Source organism: Dermochelys coriacea, chromosome 15, assembly GCF_009764565.3.
Source record: "Dermochelys coriacea isolate rDerCor1 chromosome 15, rDerCor1.pri.v4, whole genome shotgun sequence".
NCBI classification, from domain to species: Eukaryota; Metazoa; Chordata; order Testudines; family Dermochelyidae; genus Dermochelys; species Dermochelys coriacea.
In genome coordinates, this window is record NC_050082.1 from 15,354,766 (window position 1) to 15,377,152 (window position 22,387).

General features: G+C 48.6%; 1 protein-coding gene across 1 annotated transcript in view; it reads left to right on the forward strand.

Annotated features, from left to right (window-relative positions):
* Positions 1–22,387, forward strand: part of SEPTIN5 (septin 5) — a 70,654-nt gene continuing 48,267 nt past the window's right edge. The window contains exons 1-2 of the mRNA XM_038373240.2: positions 1–203; positions 365–375. Of these exons, the coding sequence (XP_038229168.1) occupies positions 161–203; positions 365–375 (54 nt within the window). The 5' untranslated portion in view covers positions 1–160. The remainder of the gene's footprint in view (positions 204–364; positions 376–22,387) is intronic.

A 22,387-nucleotide genomic window follows, 5' to 3' on the forward strand; every position in this document is an offset into this window, starting at 1 on the left:
GCACGAGCGCTCCCCGGGGCCAGCCCCGCTCAGTCATGCAGCGGCGCGAGCTGACACGCGCACGCGGAGAGCGCTCTTGGCTGCGGGGCGCCTGGCGAGCCGCTGTCTCTGCAAAGCCGGCGCCGTGAGCAGCCGCCGCCGCCGCCGCCCGCAGCGCAGGATGAGCACCGGCCTGAGGTACAAGAGCAAGCTGGTCAACCCAGGTGAGCGGGGGGCTGCGGGGCTGGGAGGGCGCCGGGGCTGGGCTCAGCCTCCCTTGCTCACGTCGTCTCTTCTCGCTTTCTCCCCCTCTGCCGCCGGGTTCCCCGATGGGCGCCGCCGCCTCCTCCCCCGCTGGGGCGCGCGAACACGGATCGCCCTGCAGAAGAAAAACAGGTAGGTGGGGCTTGGTCCTCCCCTGCCTCCCGCCCCCAGACACCCTGCCCCGGGGCTGGCAGGAGCGCCCCCGGCCCGGCCGCATTCCTGCCGTGGGGGGTGGGCGATCGGCCGTGGGGTCCCCTGGCCCGCCCATGAAGCGAGCGGGGGGTGGGGGCGCTACCTGTGTAGCCAGGGCTCGCTGGGTTTGTTTTTCCTTTGGCTGCATCCCTTGCAATAGACCTTTGGCCCCGTGGGCTGGTCCCCCTGGGCGTGCGGAGCGGGCTGGGATGGTACCGGGGGGCTCGGGATCCGAAGCAGACATTGCAGTATTCGGAGCACGTCCCCCCTGCCAAACCCCTTCCCCACACCCTCTCTATGCACAAGCCTCCCCCCCCCCCCCTTTGTTGTTCCGGTTGATCCTCGCCTCAAGCCGCAGAAACGGGCACGCTGGGGACATCGGCTTCGATTTGCTCTTGGGAGACGTGCGGGGATCGGGAGGGTGATGTAATCAGATGACATCAGCAGGTTTTTGGTTCTCTAGTTGGTCTTTGGGAGGATTTAGGGTGGTTTTACAGGAAGAGGCATTTCCTCTCCTCTAAGCTTGACTTCTTGGGTAGGGAGCGAGCAGCAGGGTCCTCCGGTGTGTGCTTGAACACCCATCATCATGGACAACCTTTGATGGGAAATAGAGGCAGGGCCTGCCTGTCTGCAGCGGATGGAGCTGAACTGTATTCCATGAGGACCTGGGTAGGCAGTAGGAGGAGACAGTTAACACATGCGGATGCTACTACAGATTCTGTCAGCAGTAATGCCCCTATTCCCACTCCTTCATCCTCCTGCCAGTTGCATTTTGGATGTTCCCTCTTGATTAGTCCTTCCTGTCCCAACGGGATTCTAATTCACTAGACAGACCCGTACACCCTATAGCTTTCTGCCTGTTGCAGGATCCTGTAAAACTGTACAGCCTTGTGCTCCATAATAGTGCAACTTGTTGGACGGCAACCCAGGAGTTACCTATTCATTGCAAAAAAAACAATTTTATGTAGCACAGGTAAACACTGTTAAAAAGCTCTTGTGCATTTCTTGTAGCTGATGATCATTTGAAACGGGGGGGAAATAAAATAAATACAGTGATAGTGTGGTGATGGAAGCTTGCTAAATGTGGTTTTTTTTCCAAACCTGAAGTTTATCACCAACATTTTCCCCTTCTGTTTTATTTTGAGGCTTGTTCTCCCCCTCTCCCCCGCCCTTATCTTGAAACATACAAGTTCTGCAATTATAGTAAAGCTAGATCAAGCTGTAAATTGGAAAGAGAATTGTGAATCTTAGTTTGGAGAGATCAATTATAAAAATGTGTGTAGATTTTTTTTTTTTTTTGCTTTGAAATCACATTACGAGTATGGTATCATTCAATAAAAATCTTACATAAAATGTTATCTTAATGCCATTGTCGGGTGCATCATACAACTGATCTAATCTATGTCTGAGAAATCAAACAGAATGATTTCAGAGAATATTGTACTATATTTGGTTTAGACCCGTGCTCTCTTAGGACACTGGTCAGGGAAGTAGTCTGTGGTTGTACAGTGCCTAGCACAGTGGGGCCTAGATCCATGAATGGAGTCCCTAGCTACTACCATAATACTGCTAATAAATCACAGTAGACTTCCTGTCTTGGAGAGGATCTGAGTGCTTTCCAAGGAACCTCCTGTTAATTGCTAAGTTTGAGCCTATGCCACTGGAGCTATTAACTTCGATGGGCATGGGACCAAGTCGTTTGAGAGGAAGGATGGTGGGTTACGGCAGTGAACTGGGACTCAGGAGATCAGAGTTCAGTTTCCAGCCTTGCTGCACTTTCCTACGTTAACTTGATTTAAATCATTGAATCTCTCTCATTTTGCCCACTGAGAAATGGAGATGCCACTACTTTCCTGCAGCGGATGTTATGAAGGTAAATCCATAAGTACTTGCGGGGGGGGGCAATCTTGGATGATGAGCTATCCTGTAAGTATCTAGATAGCAGGTATTGCCTTCTCAACGGGAGGGAGATCAGGTAGAAGTGGTGACACAGCTAATGAGATACAAGCCCTTGTGCAGAAGGGAAGATCTCTGGTGTAAATATTCCTGCACGGGAAATGAAGCAATTTGTATAAAGAATGTGTTGAGCAGTGAGCCAAGAAGGGCAAGTGCAGCTGATGAAGACTCTCTGCCAAAGCCTGAGCGCTCTCTGTGGGTGGAATGCAGATGAAACTGAGCACCTGACTGAGTGGAGTGGATTGGCAGGCTCCCTCTGAACCTGCCTCTCTGACTTTGTTTGGGGTGGTTCCTTGCTGTGTCCCTGGAGGTTGGCTTCTGATGACTCAAGGCTGTTGTGTAGCCCAGTGCTCTTTGAAGTGGTGGTGGTGTGTTTAAAAGTCTATTAATTTGGACAATGTCCTTTTTAAACTGGGAGGGTGAGAACCTGTTCTTATAGTTTCTCTCTCACCCACATGAAATTGCTGAGTTGTTTGGGAGTGGAAGTACAGATTAGCTGGTGGATCCAGTTCTCTTAATGTGATTGAAAGTACAGTTTGTGCCTTCACATCCACGTCTGCCCCTTTCCTTCCACTGCCGCAATCAAAGGGTGACTCTTGGAAATGGGTCTGTACTGATCATTAAAAGTATATATTTGGGTAAAGTGTGTATGAAGGATGCTGTACAAAAGACAGCACCTGTATGTGTGTAGGGGTGTGGTTTGAACATAAGTCTGGGCATCAGGAATTGTTTTATTCAGTGTAATGAATCAGTTCTCCCCAAAATGATTAGCCTGAAAATCATGAGATTTGAAAAAAAATAATGCATTGTTGGGTTGGGTTTTCATTTTCTTTCTGGTTCTTGAACTTTTAGGTTTCACATTTTCAAGCTATTATCTGAAATCAGGATGGCTGGAAACTTAAATGGAAATAAGGTGTAAAGAAAACCCTCATATCAGGAGTGTAGGTGACATTGTCACTGACTCCCTCACAATCAAGCGCAAATCACAGTGTCCCTGTCTGTAAAATGGGGATAAAACCATTCATTTCACTATGGTGTTGTGAAGATGGATTAGCTGATGTTTGTGAAAGGGGCAGTATAAATGCTAAGGCCTCCGATCCTGCAAGCAGCTTCTCATGGGCAGATTCTTGCCTGTGTAGAGACCTGTTGAAACCCATGTCCGAACAGCTTGCAGGATTGGGACCTCTTCATATGCATCTTTTAGTGTTGCCAACTCTCATGATAATTTGGTGTTTTTCTGAAAGCTCCAGCTCCTGGGGGTCACATGAAGTGAGCTGTAGCTCACGGAAGCTTATGCTCAAATAAATTTGTTAGTCTCTAAGGTCCCACAAGTACTCCTTTTCTTTTTGCGAATACAGCCTAACATGGCTGCTACTCTGAAACCTATGATTTTGTGAGACTCTAAGCTTTCATTAAGAAAAAAAGAGTTTCTAGCCCTAATGTTAGTAGAGGAAAGCTTCAAAATGTGGCCCGAGTCCAGGTGCAGAAACCACAAGTCAGGTAAACAGAACCATACATCTCTTTGGCTTAAAAAATCAGGAGAGATTTAAAAAAAATAATCTCATGATTATGTAAGGCCTCACTCATAATTTCTTGAATGGTTGGCAGTACAGGGTTGTATTCAGACACACGGTGTGTTACAGTTTGTCATTTCAAATATGTTGAAAGATTTTTTTTTTTCTGAAGATGGAGTTTTATTTGCAGTTTCGTAAATGGGGGTGTTTTTTGGTTTTTGGATTTTTTTTTTTGGCCAGAGTTGTACAGTTTTTCATCAGTGTGTGGGTTAGTTTGTCCCTGATACACGGCTGCTTAACTTAGATTCCGACTCCATTGACATCTGTTCCAACCTATTAATTCTCACACTTGGCTCCACATCCTTGGCTTCCAAGAACAAGCTGCTGGAATGGGAGCAATGAATTGATCACAGAATCCTGAGGTAAACACTGGAAATGGTCTGAAAGCAGCACCTCTTTGCTTACTGGTTTTCTATTGTCTGTGTAGCTTGGCCGGAGGTAGCAGAGGGATGGAAGATTTGCACCTCACGTCTCTGTCAGCTGTGGTGTGTATGTTGTGATTTTCTTTGGTTCAACTAAAAAGGCAGCTTGCTGCATAGCCTCCCAAAGCAGACAACAGTTCAGTGCTAAGCATGGTTGTGTCAGGGGTGGGGGTGGGGTGGGGGCTACAGTGTGTCAAGAGGTTCAGCCCTTGCCTGGATTGCCTTCTGTCATGCATCTGTCCATACAGTTTTATTGCGGGGGCCCCTTGCCATGCACAGATGGTCTATTCTGGGCAGGGAAAGCCTGGCCCATGCAAGACTTACCGTAGTGGCATCTGACGTTTCCTTGCGTGACTTCTGAAGCAGGGGTAGCAAAATGAGATCTGCGTACAGGTGGCTTGATCACACTGGTCCAAGCTGCTTGAAATCTGGGCACAGAACCTGGCGAAAGGAATGATGCTGCCGTTCTTATTTCAGCTCGTCAGTTATTCATGCTACAAATGGATAAAGTTGCCTGCAGGGAGGGCAGAGAACGGGTTGAGCCATTGGGACACGTGCTGAGTCATACAAGTACAGCCCAGCAGTTTATGAGACGGAGAAGTAAGAATTTTCTGGCTGTGGATTTTCTCCTCCCAACTTCCACAAACCACTCAGCCACTTGTGCATGTGTCAGATACCTAGCAGGAGGCTTCCAGGGCATGCTGCTGGGGCTCGTAGATGCTGTGCAAGAGAATTACAGGGACATTATCCAGACTTTTAGATGCTGAAGAGCATATTTAGGGCCTGATCCTGCCCTCACCAAAGTCAATAAAGCAGGATCCAAGCCTTGTTTAGGTACTGTAGATGGTCTAGAGCAGCGTTTTTGAACGGGTGGGTCACAAGAGGCAGTGGGGGGTTGCGAGACATTGGAAGTGTCGTTACAATCTAAAGCAAAGCAAATCTTGCTCTCCTCGCTTTTCACACCGCGTTGTCCTTCCAAGTCAAGTATTCTCTGTCAACCTCTCGAAATGCATGCACAAATAAATTACCTAGGGTTAGCATGGATCCTGTTAGTTACAGAAGAACCTCTGAGTTCTGAACACCAAGAGTTACGGACTGACCAGTTAACCACACACCTCATTTGGAACTGGATGTACACCATCAGGCAGGAGGAGAGACTCAACAACAACGCAAACGAAGTACAGTGCTGTATTAAACGTAAACTGCTAATAAATAAATAAATAAAAAATAAAGGGAAAGCTGCATTTTTCTTCTGCCTGGTAAAGTTTCAAAGCTGTACTAAGTCAATTTTCAGTTGTAAACTTTTGAAAGAACAACCAGAATATTTTGTTCAGAGTTACAAACATTGGAGTTACGAACAACCGCCATTTCCGAGGTGCTTGTAACTCTGGCGTTCTACTGTACTCTTATGGTAAATGTAAAGGGATCACACAGTTTTTTTTTTTTATTTTGAACAAGGAATTGCCAAGCTGAAAAGGCTGAGAAAGTGTTGCAGAGAAAAAAGCAAGTGTATCAGTTCACCATGTTCTGGATAGTTTTTGTAGTCCAACTTTTCTTTTAGGCACCTGATGGATCGTATTTTTAAATATTTGGAAATCCTATAAATCAGACTAAAGGCATATTCCGACAGGCCATGATTGTACCCTACCATATATTTCTTACTGCTTTGCCCAGTTTCGTTTTAAATATTCCAAGCAGCGGGGCTTCCGCTGCTTTCCTGGGGACATGCTCACAATTTTCATTAGATTAAATTCTCCTTTACTTACCTTAATTCTGTTGCACCTAGTGATTCCACGAGTACCATGCCAGTTTAGCAACACATTTAAGCATGTACTTAGAGGTTTGCTGACTCAAAGCCTAGATAATTCCTCTCTGTCCTTAATGTTTCCACATTTTGTAGGCAGTTTTCATGTCTCCCAGTATATATCCCACTTAGCCAAGTCAAACTGAGGCCCTGGCATGATATCAGGGGAATCTTGTCTTTCCTCGTATGTCAGTCCCTCCAGTTAATTCATTTGTGTTGCTCTTATCTGAGCTCCAGTATGCAAGTAGCGGGACGCTCACATAGTCAACACCTGTACTTTGCAAACATTCTGCCCCAGGAGCTGAGATTTCTGTAACATCATGTTATCTCAAGCCCTTTGAGAAAGGGAAATCCTAGGTCTTGGTGCTAAAGGGTTAACGAGCAGAAGCCAGTGTCCTCTTGAACTGTATTGCTTCTCTAGGCCTGGTGTTTGAGTTATTGTAGCAGCAAAAGGTGATGTACAGGAAAACCACAACGAATAATTATTCAATACTTACAGACCAAATACAAGAGGTGTTTTGAATACATACTGTGTGGAGAAAATCTGCTAAGTATTGTGTGCATGTTGGCAGGAAGTTTCTTAGTACATGGAATAATTCTCATGTGAGCAGGTTTGTGTGTGTGTGTTTGTGTCTGCAGTGTGGTTAGCCTTGAAGCGTAGGAAAAAAGACGTCTGTTTTCCGTCACACATTCCTCTTGTATGGTGAGTTGTTCAATGTCCCTGGGCTGTAGAACTGTTCACACCGTTTGTCTTCATGGAGAAAGTGCTGCATATCTGTGATCGAGCATATGCTGCATGGCTGCAGTGGGGAATAGGGTCCCAAAACTTACATACTCACCCTGTTAGTACATGGATTACTGTTATTCCAAGGCTGCTCTACCCCACGCATTTAAATTAAACAAAAAATAAAATAGTCGATGGTATCATATACTGACAAGTTGCATTTGTGTGTCATGTCCCCCTCTAGTAGCTAGGCTATAGACAGAATAAAGGACATACTATTACCACTGCTCAAGTGGGGAAGATCTGTGCTTTTGGGGTGCAAAGTCCAGGTTGCTAGGTTCCAGCTTGTTGGGAATGTGTGTGAGATTGTGTCTGCAGCCTCTGAATTGCTTCTAGTTTGACTTTGTCATTCAAAACTAGATCCCATCTTGCCCCTTCTCAGGGATAATCAGGGCCTCTCACTCCCAAAGCCAACCTGTGAGACTCTGTTCATTTCTGGATACCTCCATGCCAGAATGATGTCAACAAATTGGAGGGAGTTCAGAGAAGAGCAATGACAATGATTAAGGGAGAGGAGGAACTGACTGACTGATGAGGAAAGCGTGGCCAAATGCTGGCCAGGGGATATGGAGAGGAAGTGAAACCCTGCACAAGTAACTGAAAGGGAGTGACCCCCTCCACCAAGGAGGGAGGAGAATAGTTGTGGGGTGAATGGGTTTGTTCGAACTTGCCAGGCATGAAATTAAACAAAGAAAAATTGCAGCTGAAGTATCAGATGTTTTCCAAAGGTGGAATCCTAGATTGTGGAGCAGCGTCCATAGAGACATAGGTGGGAGCTGGGATGTTTAAAACTCAGCTGGACTGGACTCTGTAGGGAACAATCCCACACTGGCAGAGGGAAAGGCTATGGGAACCTCCAAGATCTTTCCATGTCTAATTTCTGATTCAGCGAGCTTGGGGCTTTCACTCTGCTTTTCATTATGAGCTGTTCTTTTGTCCCTATGCAGTAATCTCTTTCCTCCTTCCATCCGCAAAGCATCATCTACATACAGCCGGTGCTGCTGGCTAAGCTTGAGCGGCTTCCTCTGGCACTGTAGTGTTGACCCTATGCTAGCCACAAGGGGGTGCAAAAGCGCATTGATGGTTGCACCCTTCCCTTCCTGTCTGGCTGCTGAGCACTTGGCTGCACCAAACTGAGAAGCCCGACGACCTGGGTCCCTCCTGGCTCCAGTTGTACTGCTCAGCTCCTTTTTGTGCCGTTTCGTGAAATGTTGGGAATGACTTGTTATGCTTTTGCTTTTATTGACTACATGTGGTTGTGTGGGTGTGGAGTTGGAATGCCCTGCCTGAGCTGGTGGAGTTTGTGCTGCTCTCCCAGAGTGATTTCTGGCACGGGATCAGCCCTGGAAAGCTACAGTTTGAGAAGATAAACAACAGAATCCCATGTGGGAGCTGCGGGAGACTAGACACAAACAGTGAACCCATCCCACTGGCCTCTGGACATTCTTGGCTCGTAAATAAGAGCGAAAAAATGATCCACTAAAGCAGGACTATGGGACAAGAGGCTCTGTGATTTAATCTCTCCCTCCTGCTTTCTGCAAGGGGAAAGCCATGTTCGCACAGGAATGGTTTAGGCACCAGAGTCTTTTGGTTGCTGCATTTCATTTGTTTGTTGCACTAGCAATCCGAGGTCCCAGTCAGAAGCAGTGTGTTGTGCAAACACAAGAATACAAGCTGATAATTTTGACTATTGAATGGTGGCTCACAGCTCTTTTTAAAATCAACTCCCATGTAAGTCACTTTGCTTTCAACTGTTCAAACGTTTGTGTAGCCTATTAGCTATTTTCTTAGTGTGGGGAACTTTTCTACTCATGTTTCTCACCCCATGTGCTATAGATGCACACGGAGAGTATATTTTCCCATTCAACTCCAACTGCAGCCTCTGATGATGATCTCTTATTTTAGGATTAATTAGATAGCCAGGTGCAACCCAGGACACTGCTCAGTTGGGTTCCTCTACATACTGTTCACTGTGACAAATTGCTGGCACTACTATGATGGGTCTCGCACTTTCTCTTCTTGGGGGAATTGGGGTTTCAGGGCACCGTTTCTTGCCTCTGAACTGGGTGCCTCACTAGTGCCCTAGAGGATGGGAGTGGAGAGAGAGGGACCCGGGCCTGCCCTCTACTCCGGGTCTCAGCCCAGGGGCCCTAGGGATAGCGGTAAACCACTAGAACTAGCGGTTCCTTCTCCTGGGCTACTTCCCTCTCCTGCCCTTCAGCTTGTGGGGCTTCCTGCCCTCCCTCTGCACAAACCCGGTGTCCCTTTACCTAGAGTCTTGGTCATCTTAGCCCACTGCAGCACTTCTCCAAACTCTGCTCTGCTTCCCTCCAAACTGCTCTCTGCTCCAACACCAATCCACTCTGCTTCAACTTCTCCAAACTGCTCTTTGCGCCAGTGCCAATCCACTCTGCTTCAACTCCTCCAAACTGCTCTCTGCTCCAACACCAATCCACTCTGCTTCAACTCCTTCTCTTGTCTGATTGAAATGGTATTTTTTATCATGTGACTGGCTTCAGGTGCTTTAATTGGCTTTAGGTGCTTTAATTAATTGATAGCGAACTTTCTTCCCTCTACAGGGAATAAGGTTCCCTTCTAACATTCTCCTGCTGCCCTCTGGCCATGCTGTATCACATCATCTATATGGTGTTTACGTGGGCCGCATCCCTGTAATAGTCGAGTGCTTACAGCATCTAATGTCTCCTAACCCCCCTGTGAGGTAGGCCAGTGCTATTCTCTCCTTTCACAGCTGGAGAACTGAGGCGCAGAGAGACTAGGTGACTTGCTCAGGCTCACACAGGAAGTCTTGGTTACAGCAGGGAATTGTACCTGGATCTCGCAAGTCCCACTGGACCATCCTTCCTTTCTCATAAATACTCTTCTTAGTCCCTAGCTAGTCACAGTGTGGTGCTCCGTTACAGTTTCAAAAGGTCTACTGCCTTTCCCTTTTGGGGGTGTTAGTAGGTACTGGAAGTGCCAGTGAGCAGTTCTGGAAATAGCCCATCTGTTCCAATAATAATATTCCTCTAACTCCTTCCACTGGAAGATCTCAGAGCTCTTTGCACATGTTAAGAGTTCAGTCCTACAAAGGGCTAAGTGCCTCCAGCTCCGGCCGAAGCCAATGGGAATGGAGGATGCTCAGCACCCCATAGGATCAGTCACTAATGACCTAAGCCTCACAGTGCTGGTGGAGGGAAGTGTTTGCACCATTTTACAGGCAATGGGGCAATGTGAGGTCCAGCGTAATTAAGCTCCAATTCACACAGCAAGTTAAGTTCATTCCACGGGCTGATGAGGAGCTGATACGTTCATTCTTTATTTGAAGAGGTTCCCCCGCCCTCCAAGGGAGCTCTTGGCAGTGTGTATATTTATTACGAGAGAGACAGGTTTTCAGGGAGAACAGTAATTAAATGCGTGGTGCTTGTTAGTCTACTATGTTCTGGGAGGTAAAATCAGGCACGTGCTTGGGAATAGCTCCAGCTTGATGCCTGACGCTCTGTATCAGCTGGTTCATACGCTACTTTACCAGCAGGTCCAGGGTTCACAGGGACGCCCTGTTCTGTCAAAGCCGAGTCACAGCCCGGGCTCAGAACATCCTCAGTTACTGTGCTCCCCAGCTTATTTATTTTGTTTTCTGGTACCAATGGCTGCATTTGAACGCACCTAACTTCACCTCAGTAATTCTTCAGACCAGCGTAAGTAACCAGCCTGTTGCAGCTCAGGCTAAGCGCTCCCAGGCTTTCTCTGCACTTGCAATGTTCGCAGGATCTGAAGTGACACCTCACAATGATTTTAATAAACAAAACAAACTGGGAAAGGATCCCAAGGCTTCCTCTGTCTCTCCTCTGTTCTGTGGCGCTATCTCTGGCACTTGAATAGAAAGGCCGCATGTCATCTGATTGCTCTGTGACTGAATTATTTTTAGCAGCCCCTTATACCACTTGTGAAAAGCCTTCCTGTTTGTTGTGGTAGGACCAGCCTTCGGCAGCTGCTCCTAGGCTCCAGCCAGTGCCAGGAGCTTTGCTGTCTAGTTTGAATTGCTGCTCGCATCTGAGCATCCCTCTGGTCCCCCGTGGTTATGCTGTCATGGGCAGATGTCTGTCAATAGCGGAATTGTTTTCTTGGTAAAAAAACATTGGTGTGTGTGGAAGGCATAGAGAGCTGTATGGACCGGTAGGACTGATAACTTGTATGTGGAGCACACAGTCCCTGTCACAGCATGGTACACGAGGCTGGCTGGCTGAAATTGGATCTGATCTAGTTTTCTTGTTTACAAAGTGCATGTGACTTTTTGTAGTCGTATTTCATATGTGGAACTTTTCAGGCCAAAGAGCTTCTCGGACGTGTGCCGTGTCCATCCAGGGGTGCTGGAGTGCAGCAGCTGATGAGCTGGAGGGTAACACGCAGCCTGTGTACAGCAGTGATGGGAGAGGAAGTTTCGGGCCAAGGACACCAAACCTGTGCGCTTATAACTGGTATCAAAGAAATGTCAGTGTCCGCGTGGAACTGGCAGGCAGGATCTCTGTTTTCAGTTCCTAATGTGAAAGAGAAACACCCAGTGCATTTCATGGCGCTTGGTTTGTCAGCCTCAGAAGGGTGAAGGGTAGTGCTGACCTTGTGGGGATTGGATCTGGTAGAATCTATTGGTATTTTAAACCTGATGCTTACAGCTTAGAACCCTGTCCTTTGGGATTTCATTCCCCCCCCTTTAAAATAAATCTTTCTTTCTTTTTCTTTCTTTTTCTCTTTCTCTTTCTCTTTCTCTTTCACCATAGCAGCAGCCCAGCCCCCATCAGCAACCCTACAATAATAAGCCAGTGTGTGTTCGCCTTGAAGAAAAACAGATCTCAGCTTTCAGCTTTGCGCTCCCAGGGCGGTCGTTGTTTCTCCCTTCGTGCTCGTTTATGAGTTTTATAATTATGGCAAAAATACCTTGATGGAGTATCCTGCAAAAAAAGTTCCCTAAATGCAGGCCATGAAGTCAGCCTGGACCTGTTGATTTGATAATGTACCATGGGAACACCTCGTGCCAAAGAAAAGAGTGCAAGAGAGACGTGTTACAGTGGTTGGATACTGAAATACTAGTCAGGAGCAGATTGTGTGTGTGTATGTGTGTATCTGTATATTCTCTCATATTTTATTGTGTGTCTATACAGAACAAGACACTTGTCATTGTTAGACACACGTGGGCGTGCATACAGTAACAAGTGACTTGGGCTGGGCCCTCTTCCCCCCTCCCCATTCTCTCTGCTCTGTTAGTCAGAAATACCAGTGTTACAACTCAAGTCATATTCTAACCCAGTCTTCCCGCCTGACATCTCCCTGGACTGTAGAATTTTCTCAGTCCCTATGTGGTGGGGAATGTCCCAGGTTTCAGGGACCCTTGTAGCCAATTCCTAGATTCCAAGGCCTGAAGGGACCATTGTGATAGTCTAGTCTGATCTCCTGCATAACAGAGGCCAGGGACTTCCCCAGTTCCAGTGCAGAGTCGATGCGCATGGTAAAGTGTTCTGATTAAACCTTCCTTGGACACCGGGGTTGTGTCTGTGATACGGGTCATTCAGGGTGTACCTGTGTGGGAGATCTGAATCTCTGACAGGGCCAGGGGGTGACAGTGGAGCAAAATGGAAGATTAATGGGAAATACTCTTTTAGAAGAATTTTCGTGGTGTAAAAATATATCCAAATGTAGACAAAAGTATGGCTAGGATGCTGGACTTGGACTCAGGAGATCTGGCTTCCAGACTGAGCTGCGTGACCTTGAGCAGGTCCTGTCTCAGCTCTCTGCCTCGGTTTCCCCTTCCACACTTTTGTGTATCTTGTCTATTTAGGCTGTTTGTACAATGCCTCACATCATGGGGCTCTCCTCTTGGTTGGGGTCTTGAGGTGCAGCTGTCTAGGGCTTGTACACACTATCACTTGTGTCAGTAAAACTTACTTTGCTCAGGGATGTGAATAAGCTGCTACCGGAGTGACATTACGCTGACCTAAGCGCCAGTGTGGACAGCGCTATGTCGGTGCGTCTCACAGAGATGGGTTTATTATGCCGACGGGAGAGCTGTTGTGCATCTAGAGTAGACTAGCCTTTACAAATGAAATAATACAATTTCCATCCTCTTTCGTAGGAGTCGTATATCAAGGACAAAACAAGCCCTGACGTGCACAAAGTTCTGGGCACGTTATGTCCTATACCTGCACCTGGCGTTTGCTTGGAGACATTTAGCCCTAAGTTCCTTCAAAACATTCTGCTTTGACTTTTTGGTCTGCATCACAGGCTCCAAAAGTCATTGGAGGGGATCTAATCTGCTGTTGTACCTGATTCTGATTCACGAGTCTATGTGTGGTGGGTTAGCCCCTTGTGCTTACCAGTGGTCTGTTGTTGTTGTCACTTGCATGTACCATCTCTGGGCAGGGTGTGTGCACATTTCCCTCTCTGTGAGGTATATGTGGAGCTTGTTCTGAGTTAACCCATCCTACAAGCATCATAAGGCTGTCCTTTTAGCAGTGTGACCATTTCCATTAATTTTTGGGTTGCCTCTTAGCAAAACAGTTTAGTGAATACAATTTTTCCACTGCATTTCTTCCAAATTCTCTGTAACAATAGGTACTGTTATGCCTTGAGCTTCGAACAGCCACAGCGTTTACACTCAAATGATTTCCTGTCTTGTTTAATATCTTTTTTTTTTTATTACTCCATTTCTTTTGACTTCTGAAAATCCTCTGTAATCATTTCAGAGGTGGCACTTGCATGAACCCTGTTGTGCCAGTGCCTGCTTCCTTAGAATCTAATGCTGTTCACTTTTTGTAAATTCTAACAAGCGTTCATTTTGGAGGCAACACAAAAAATCAATGAAATCAACAATGATACAGAAAGATATGCACAATGGTGGGAAGGTTTTGCAATTCCTCCAAAGCAGCGTTTTATCATTGAGCCATCGTTAACAATTTTGCCACAGGACAAATGGGGATTATACCAATGATTTTGATTGAAACAGCTTTAAATTATCATGGAAAAGAAGACTGAAACAGCATCAAGACCAAAGACAAAAATATCAGCAAAGAACAGAGACTGTACCAAGAGCCTGAGCCATTATCTCATACCATGCAGTGATGCTGTCTGGTGTTTTATCACTACTTCAGGCGGGAATCTGACCCTCCGGGTACATCGACAGTGGAAAAAACAAAACCGAACCTGCGGCAGCCAGTTTCAAAGCCTGGGTCAGCTGACTTTGGCTCACACTGCAGGGCTAAAAATAGCCTTGTAGACTTGAGACTGGGGCTGGAGCCCAGGCTCCGAGACCCTTCCTTCTCACTGGGCTTCAGAGCCCAGGCTCCAGCCTGAGTATGAAAGTCTACATTGCTATTTTGAGCCCCATGCGCCTGAGTGAGTTGATGCGAGCTCTGAGAGTTGTTTCGGTGGGTCTTTTTTTGCAGCGTAGATGTACCCTGCATGATCTTTCTTGACTCGGTTTTGGTTTTAATCATTGGCTCCAAATTCTGTAATGGCATCAGTGATGAAATTTACCAATGTTACAGGACTGGGTTTTGAACCCTCTGTTTTTATGTTAAGATCATAATGCCTCTACTGATCCCATTCCTAAACACAAGCATAATGGGGCCTCTGGGCATTCCAGCAACAATATGATGATTTTAATTATTATTTATCTATCTTGAGGCAGTGTCCCTGGTGTGGACCCAGAACCACATTGTGCTAGGCATGGTCCAAACAGAATGAAAAGACAGTACCTGCCCTGGAAATTTATAATCTACATCATGTTACCAAATAATAATGAGAACCAACTTCTTCCATACTGCCCAGAGAGCTGACGCTGGGCAGGGGAAGTGGGGACCTAGAGATGAAAAGCACCACTCTGAGAGTTCAGTATTCTGGAAATGCTCACTGCAGAGTGTGGCCATTTTCTAGGCCAGCTCATTTATTCAAGCCCTGCCACTGGCCTGAGCTAATACTGGGTTCATGTGCCGTATTGCAATATTGGCTATGCATCTTCCCTATCTCCCCCCACCATGTAACTCAGCTTCGTTCTAGTCAGCGGAAAAGGGTCTGTTGCAAAACTTCTGACATCTCCCACGAATGGGCCTCTGCTGAGTAGTTTACACACCTGGTGCCATGAGCATAGTTGGCTTTTATGTGCTGTGGCCCATGGATTAGGCATGGCTGCATCTAAGAAGGGGAAGAGAATTTAAGTTAGGAAAATGCTGTGGGCAGGAGGTCCAGAGCTGCTCTGAATGGCCTTTTCATCCCAAGGCTGTAAAACTCAGTAAGAGACGTTGATCTGTGAGCGGCTTCAAAGGGCTCTGGCTCCCCCAGTAGTTTTTGTACCTCTGGAGCAGGGAAAAACACATTTATTTGGCACAGCTCTGTTGGGCTGTTTGCGGGAAACTTTCTAAGCCTGTTCATGTTTGCACAGGAAGTTTCCTTGCTGGAGCAGGGGTGTGTGAGCAGAGCTTGTATGGGAGCTAGCACCAGGTCAGCCGTACGTCTTGGGGAGATGGTGCTTAGCTGGTCTAAGCAGAAGTAATAGAACAGTTGTAAGGATCTTATTTATCTCCTTTACGTTTAAACCAATAATTGTATTTGGGGCTGGTGGGAGATTCTGGACTGAGCACTGAGGGTATCCGGGTATTCTCACACACCACCAGTGCTGTAGCTGTGACCTAGAGGGGCCATCTTCAAAGACTGGGGTCTCCCCGTGCGTCCACTTCTTGGCCACTCCAGTGAGAGTCCTGCTTGTACCAGTAGTTTGTGTGAGTTGGGCTTCTCTTCCCTGGGAGCTTGGTGGAAAGTGGTTTCGTGTTGCGTGTCAGACAAGCGCCTTTGTGTATCTTCTCCTGCAGCCCCTTATGTGTAGACGAGGCAGTCAGTAAAAATCCCCAGGGCCGCATCATTGTCCTCCTTAAAACTGCCCTCTGCACCTACAAAGCCTTGACAGCAGTTTAGACTGCTGGGATGCTGACACTGCTGCGTATCCCCGCTGTCTCATTGTTCCCACACATGTTCCTCTCATTTCTATTTGGTTTGCTTTTGTCTTACACTTAGATTATGAGCTTGCTGGGACAGGGATTGTGTCTGTGCCAAACACAGTGGGGCCTTCGTCTCTGACTGGGGCCCCTAGGAGCTACTGCAATACCAACAGCGGTCAGACTGGAATGCTTTGGGGTCATTGCTGACCTAGGCTGGGTTTGAACCTGGGAACTCAGAGGCTAACTGGTTCTCTGTCCTTGTACCTGTCTCCTGAGGCATTCAACAGACTTCAAAGCCAGCGCAAACCTCTTTATTTAAACCCCTCCCCCCACTTGCCTTTTGCTGCGTGGATAATCTGAAGGTGTTGTTGCTTGTTTAATCTCATTGTTTGCTGCGGGGTAGCTGGATGTAGGATTGAAATACAAAGAATAATGAGGGAAAGGTTCATCAGAAAATACAACTACTCTACAGAGCTTAGCAGCTGTTTGTATTGGTGAGGATGCTGAGTGCAGAATGGCTTCCCCTGCATTTCTATGCTGTAGATGCTTCACCTTTAAGCATGGCTCCCAGGCTTCTGTGTAAATGGTGAAATATGATCTGTCACAAGACACATTTGTAATAGTCAGTTCTGACTAGCTCTGGGAAAGGAAAATAAATCCCTCGCCATCCCTATCTCTGCCAGGGGGCTAATAGCACCATTCCTCAAGTGTCTGTGGAGTTTGCAAGCTCATTTGTGCCTGGAAAAAGAGAGAGATTTTCTGGAAATAGGTTGATGACTTTCTGCTGTGTTCAGAACAGTATGAGTTCACAGCATCTATTCTAGGTCCCCCCCCCCCCCCCCCCCCACACACACACCCACCCACCCCGAGGCGGCTGTTCAGAAAATGCAGTGGACATCGCTGGTTGGACCTTGCTGTCTTTAGCCTTGGTTGAGATGGGATGCAAATTTGAGCATGTCTTAACATACATCTTTACTGTGTGTTCATGTAACATGACACAGTCTGATTCGTGGTAAGTTTCCATAGGCAACGAGCTAAACACATAATTCCAGGCTGAGTGACTTTCTATTAAGGAAAACCCGCACAAAAAGGAACATAAGTAAAGTCTTCATCAGCAAACAGTGTGTTTCTCCTTGGTTGCGTGCTGCAGCGGGTCTGAGAACAAAATGGCTGCTGATTCCTACACTCAGAGAGAGTGCTGAGAAAGCTGAAGGTGGGAAGATCATGCAAAGCAAGAGGTCTGACTGCCTTTCATCTGCACACACAATAATTCCACTGGGCTGGTCATGGCATGTGGGGAGAACATGGTAGCTATCCCTGGTTCCCTAGCTTAGATACCTCCACAGAGCAGAGAATACTTCTTTCTCTCTCTCTCATCAAAAACCCTGTGCTTTTAGAGCCCCTTCCATCCAAGGATCTCCAAACACTCCACAAACAAGGATAAATTAAGCCACACTTACTATTGCCACTTTATAGATGGAGAAACTGAGGCACGGAACACACACACATTTGTGTGCCCAACTCACGCTCCCCTGGGCCATGATTTTTAGAAGTCTTGAGCAGCTGCAGTCCCCTTGGAAGGTACTCAGCACCTCTGACTGTCAGTCCCCAGGGCTCTCAAGTTTAGCACCCCCAAAACAGGAGCGCTCAGCGCTAGCATTGAGATGCTAGACCAACAACGTGGGTCTAAGCGCCTCCCCGTGCTCAGCCTTAGCCAGCAGGCCTGTGTGCACATTCTCTCGTGGCCATGCTAAGATGCGAGGCACCGTGTGTAAAATTCATCCCTGCTGTAACTCTCCTGAGTGACCGATGAGCAGCAGCCCTGTGGGGGTGAGTTTGGACCTAATCTCTGCCACCAAAATCTTCAGTAAGTTGGGTGTTTGCTCCCTCACAGAGACTTCTCTGTCGATGGGTTCTGCTGGCAGTGTTGTACTGTGTGACTGAAGGGGCCATGCCACAGTGGACAGGAAGAGGATGCCAGGAATTAACCAGGTGGAAAGAGCCCGCTGCCACCTCCACAGAAATGTGTCGCTCGGCAGAGTGTGTTTGTTCCTAGGCCGTCAGGAAGAGAAACCTCCTGTACAGACCAGCTCCCTCTGCCTGGAGCAGAGGTGGTGGAGAGGAGAGGACTCGGGGGCTTATCTGTTGTAGGGGGAGTTGGGCTCAGGGCAGTTCTAATGCTCCTGGCTGGGTTACTCATTTGCTTCTCTATGTGGCTGGCAGCGTCCACCGCCCTGTCTCGGGCATTGAAATGAGGCTACAGAATGAAATGCTCCTGAGGAGAAGCTGGCCGCACGGTGCAGCTTCTCTTTAATCCTCCCCACTGTTAATCTTCCTGTGCCAGGGGGGCTGTGGCTGTGGCATGGAAAGCTGAACGCCGGCTGGGAGCCGGACAATCCTGAAGTCTAAACTTACATGGGCTTGAAACAAGTTCTAGGGAAATAAGAACCCGTTTCATCCTTCTGCACTGCTTGCGTGCACAGACAGGCCTCTTTCTGCATGGGGCATCTCGTTTCTCTGCTCTCACAGGCTTTTGCACCGCACCCATTGCTGTGCTGTCCACGTATCCACTGTCCCTGGAGCTGCCTTGGCTGGTCAAAGCCCTGGTGCATGCCTGACATACAGAGAGGCTTTCACCCTGTGACAGCATTGCAGGCTGCAGCCATTTTCTCAGTCCGCTTAGTGCTGCTTCTGATGCCACCCGTGGGGGTAGGTGCTCAGGCATAGGTAGGGGGCTTTACGCTCCAGCCTGGCCAGCCCAGCACTAGTCACTGAATACACCCACAGAAAATCAGAGCAAGAGAGAAAAGGTGACTCTGTGCCGTGCCTGTAGGGCCATCCGTACCAGCTGGGCAAGGGCTGCATACATCAAACTCTCATGATAGCCCGACGTAGGGTCTGTGTGTCCGGCTCCCTGCTCTGCCTTGGGAGTTGGGGAGAGGAGGGACAAGCAGGGCCCACACTACTTGCATCCATGGTGCCAGTTGTACTCTGTTAGCTCAAAGCAGCTGCTGCTGGACTGGTCCTCACAGATTGCCCGAGGGTGGGAGTCCTGGGCTGAGGCTGGCGGCCTGGGGTGTGAGCCAGGATTAATGAAGTGTTGAGCTTTTAATGGGGAACATCCTCTGTTGGCTTTGGGTCATTTTCCCCCCTCTCTTTTTGGTCCGAGGCAAAGTCTCTGAACAGTTTGAGAAAGGAAGTGAGTTCAGACGAGAGGTGACTTCATCTGTCTGCAGCTCCAAGATGGGGCCGTGTTTGGAGGTATGGTCACTCCAAGCTCTGCTCTTCCAACTCAGCAGGCTATGGCTGTGAATGCAGAGCTGTCTGTTCCCTACTGCAGCAGGCCCTGTCTGCCAGAGCCACGTCCGGGGCGGTGTCTATCCCTGAGTTCTGGGTGTCTCCCGTACACTGCAAAGCACTTCTTCCTCAGCCATGGGGAGTGGGATATTAGTGTGTGCCCAGCCTTCAGTGCCATGCACTGCCTGGCATTACTACCTTTCCCTAGCTGCCCGGCTCCTGGGGCCGCCCGCCACCCGGTCTCCCTCCCTGGGCTCTGGCTCTCCACTTCCCAGCAGAGCAAATGCAAAATTTTCTGACTTGGGTTGATCTCCTTGTACTTCATATGGTTATGGTGAAGGGTCCTTCCTTCCATCTCCCTCAGCATCTTTTCCTAGGAAAGTCAATGACTTTGCTCCTGCTGTGTCAGCCTGCATTGCATTGAATGTGCTGGGGCCTCACGGGGCCCAGGCCCCACCCTGTCCGTGGGACTCTGTCGTTTTACAAAACAAACCCCTTGCTCCAATCTAAACAGCATCCTAGTGCTGTCTTTGCAGACCACAGGCACCTAACACCAGCTGCTTTTCTGCCCATGCTGCCTGGAGCCTTGAGAGGGATGCAGCCTTGGAAGGCATCAGGCTGTGCTGGGCCATTGTGTTTAAAATACCCCTTCAAACCTGAGTCTTTTATAAAGCAGCCAGGCCTGGTGGCTGCGCTGCTGCTCCGGGAGCTAATGTCCCCAGTAGGTGATCAAATAGGTACTGAGATAGCAGCTTCTGTGGTATGTCTTCCTCTTTGGCCTCCATCTCCTGTGGTATCTGGTTTCCTCTTTGGAAATAAACACCCAGCAGCAGTGGGGGTGGAAATCGCCCTTTGTGGGATTCAGCAAGAAAACCTTCTTCTGTCCAACAGCCTGTCCACACCACCTCCCCTGGGACTAAGTGCTCTTGGCGTTGGGAGGATGCAGCTGGGGGATGGAGCACTCCCTGCTCTGCATGGGGAGGCCTTGTCCATGGCTGAGGAGATCTCGATACAAGGATTGACAGACAAGGAAAACCCACTCAGATATACTCCGCCCCCCCATCCCATCCACGGCTCTGCCCAAACTCAGTGCAATGGCATGGGAAGGCAGCAGAGCGGGAGGGCGGAGATGCACCTGCCTGCAGGAGAAAGAGGAGGGTTGGGCCAGCGAGGACCTGGGGGAAGTCGGGTTCCTGTCTGTGCTGAAGGGAGGTTGGAGCTGCCAGGTCTGTAGGGATCGGCCTCTGAGCAGTGCTATGCCATCCGTGGCCACGCATCTTGTAGCTCCACCAGGGTCCCAGAATGGAGCCATTGAGCCCACACCCCTGCGTGTCGCTGGTGTCAGTCAGGCCCAACAAAGGACGTGTGTTCAGGTTGTAGCCTGGGACGATCTCATATATCAGGAATAAACCAGCCTCTCTGTCACTAGGTCTGTCAGCATGAAGCTCCTCAGTGAGGCTTCTGCAGAGGGCTCAGACCAACCTCGCCCTGCTGACTTAGGGCCTGATTCCCGTCCACTGAAATCAGTGGGCACTTCTCAGGGCATGTAGGCCCCTAGTGCCCAAGCACCTGGGCTCCAGTGGTGGGTAGGCAGAGCGCCCCTGAGCCACATGTGTCCTGCATGACCTCTGCCACGCTCCGTAGGCCTTCCTTTCTCATGGACTCCCACCAAACCATCCCCCAAGGACCAGAGTTTGGAGCTGGCTGTGTACAGCATGTGGTTGCTCCTCAGTGCCCATCACGCTGGGCCCCCCCCACGATTCAGAAAAACCTGGAACTGGGCAAAGCAGACAAAGCCATTCGGTTCTAGATGTCAGGTGGAACGAGGATCTGAAATGGACCTGTTGGGCTGTTCTCATCAGCTCCCTGTGGGGCTGCGGCCTTGGAAATGCTCCCGAAGCCAAGTGCAGACACTGCTGCTGCTAAGGGTTGTCTTTACAAAGTAGAGGGGTGAAATTTGGTGCTCTGTACAACCCCAAAGTGTGACACAGCCCTCCCAATGCATTGCCCTGCTGACCTGCAGCATCCAGGGCCTTCCTGGAGCAGAGACTGTCAATCATTCGGTCGTTGCTAATCAGGTGTCCCCTTGGCAGAAGCATGACCCCACTATACTCCCCTTCACTCATGACCTATGTCAGGATTTGAACACAGGTCTCTGAAAGCAAATGCCTCCTGTGTTGGTGGATGGCACCGTTCTGGCCCAGGCGCTCACGGCTGTTTCTCCAGCTCCTCTTCCCACCAGCTTACTGCTCACTCGAGCCCTTGTTGTGGCTGGTTTGGGCAGCACAGCACAAGTTTTCAAGGCCACTTTGGAGGGACTCCCAAACTAACCTAAGATAATGAGGGAGGCTACCTGGCTCAGCATTAATCCTGAGCACACATCTGTGGTGCTGCCCATTTTGCTAGCTTTGCCAAAGCTTCCCTAGGGGAAGAGAGACCTGGATCTTCCCCAGCAGGAGCAGAAAGAATCAAAGAGCTAAACTGGGAATAGCTTGGCTAAGCGACGGCGAAGCAGGGATGGAGCCATCTGTGTGTGTCACTGAGGATGGGGAGGTTTTATGGGGTGAGGCGTTAAGGGGTATAACTAGGAGGAATGAGGTACATTCAAGAACAAATATTAGGAAACTTCCTGGCATTGGGAAGAAATGCTGGATAGTGGAATAGTGCCCTGAGAGTAATGGTGGAAGCTCCTGTGTGAGACATTTTGCATTACACCGAGCAGAGTGCAGGCAGTTGTACAACAGGGAACAGTCTTGCATGGCTCTCAAGAATGGACTAGACAGACGGCTTCCTAGGGCATTTCTGTGTCTCGTTGCTATGTTGGAGCAGAGAACTAAGCATTCTCGTCCACTCGTAGTTGGCGTCAGGGCTTTGTTTGTTACAGGGCAAGAGGGGGCTGTTGCCCCCTTCTGACATTGGTCCCCCCCAGCTCACCATAGTTCTGTATGCTCCCCTTCTTGCTGCTCCCCCAGACTTTGCAGGGTATAATAAAACCACATATCCTGTTCTATATGCTGACAAAACTCCCCAGCCCATGTCAGAATTTCTCTGAACTGTTGTTCCTGGCTAGCATGGCTGTAGTCTGCAGATGGGAGTTATCTAGTGACCAGCGGATGAGCAGCGCTGGTCAGGAG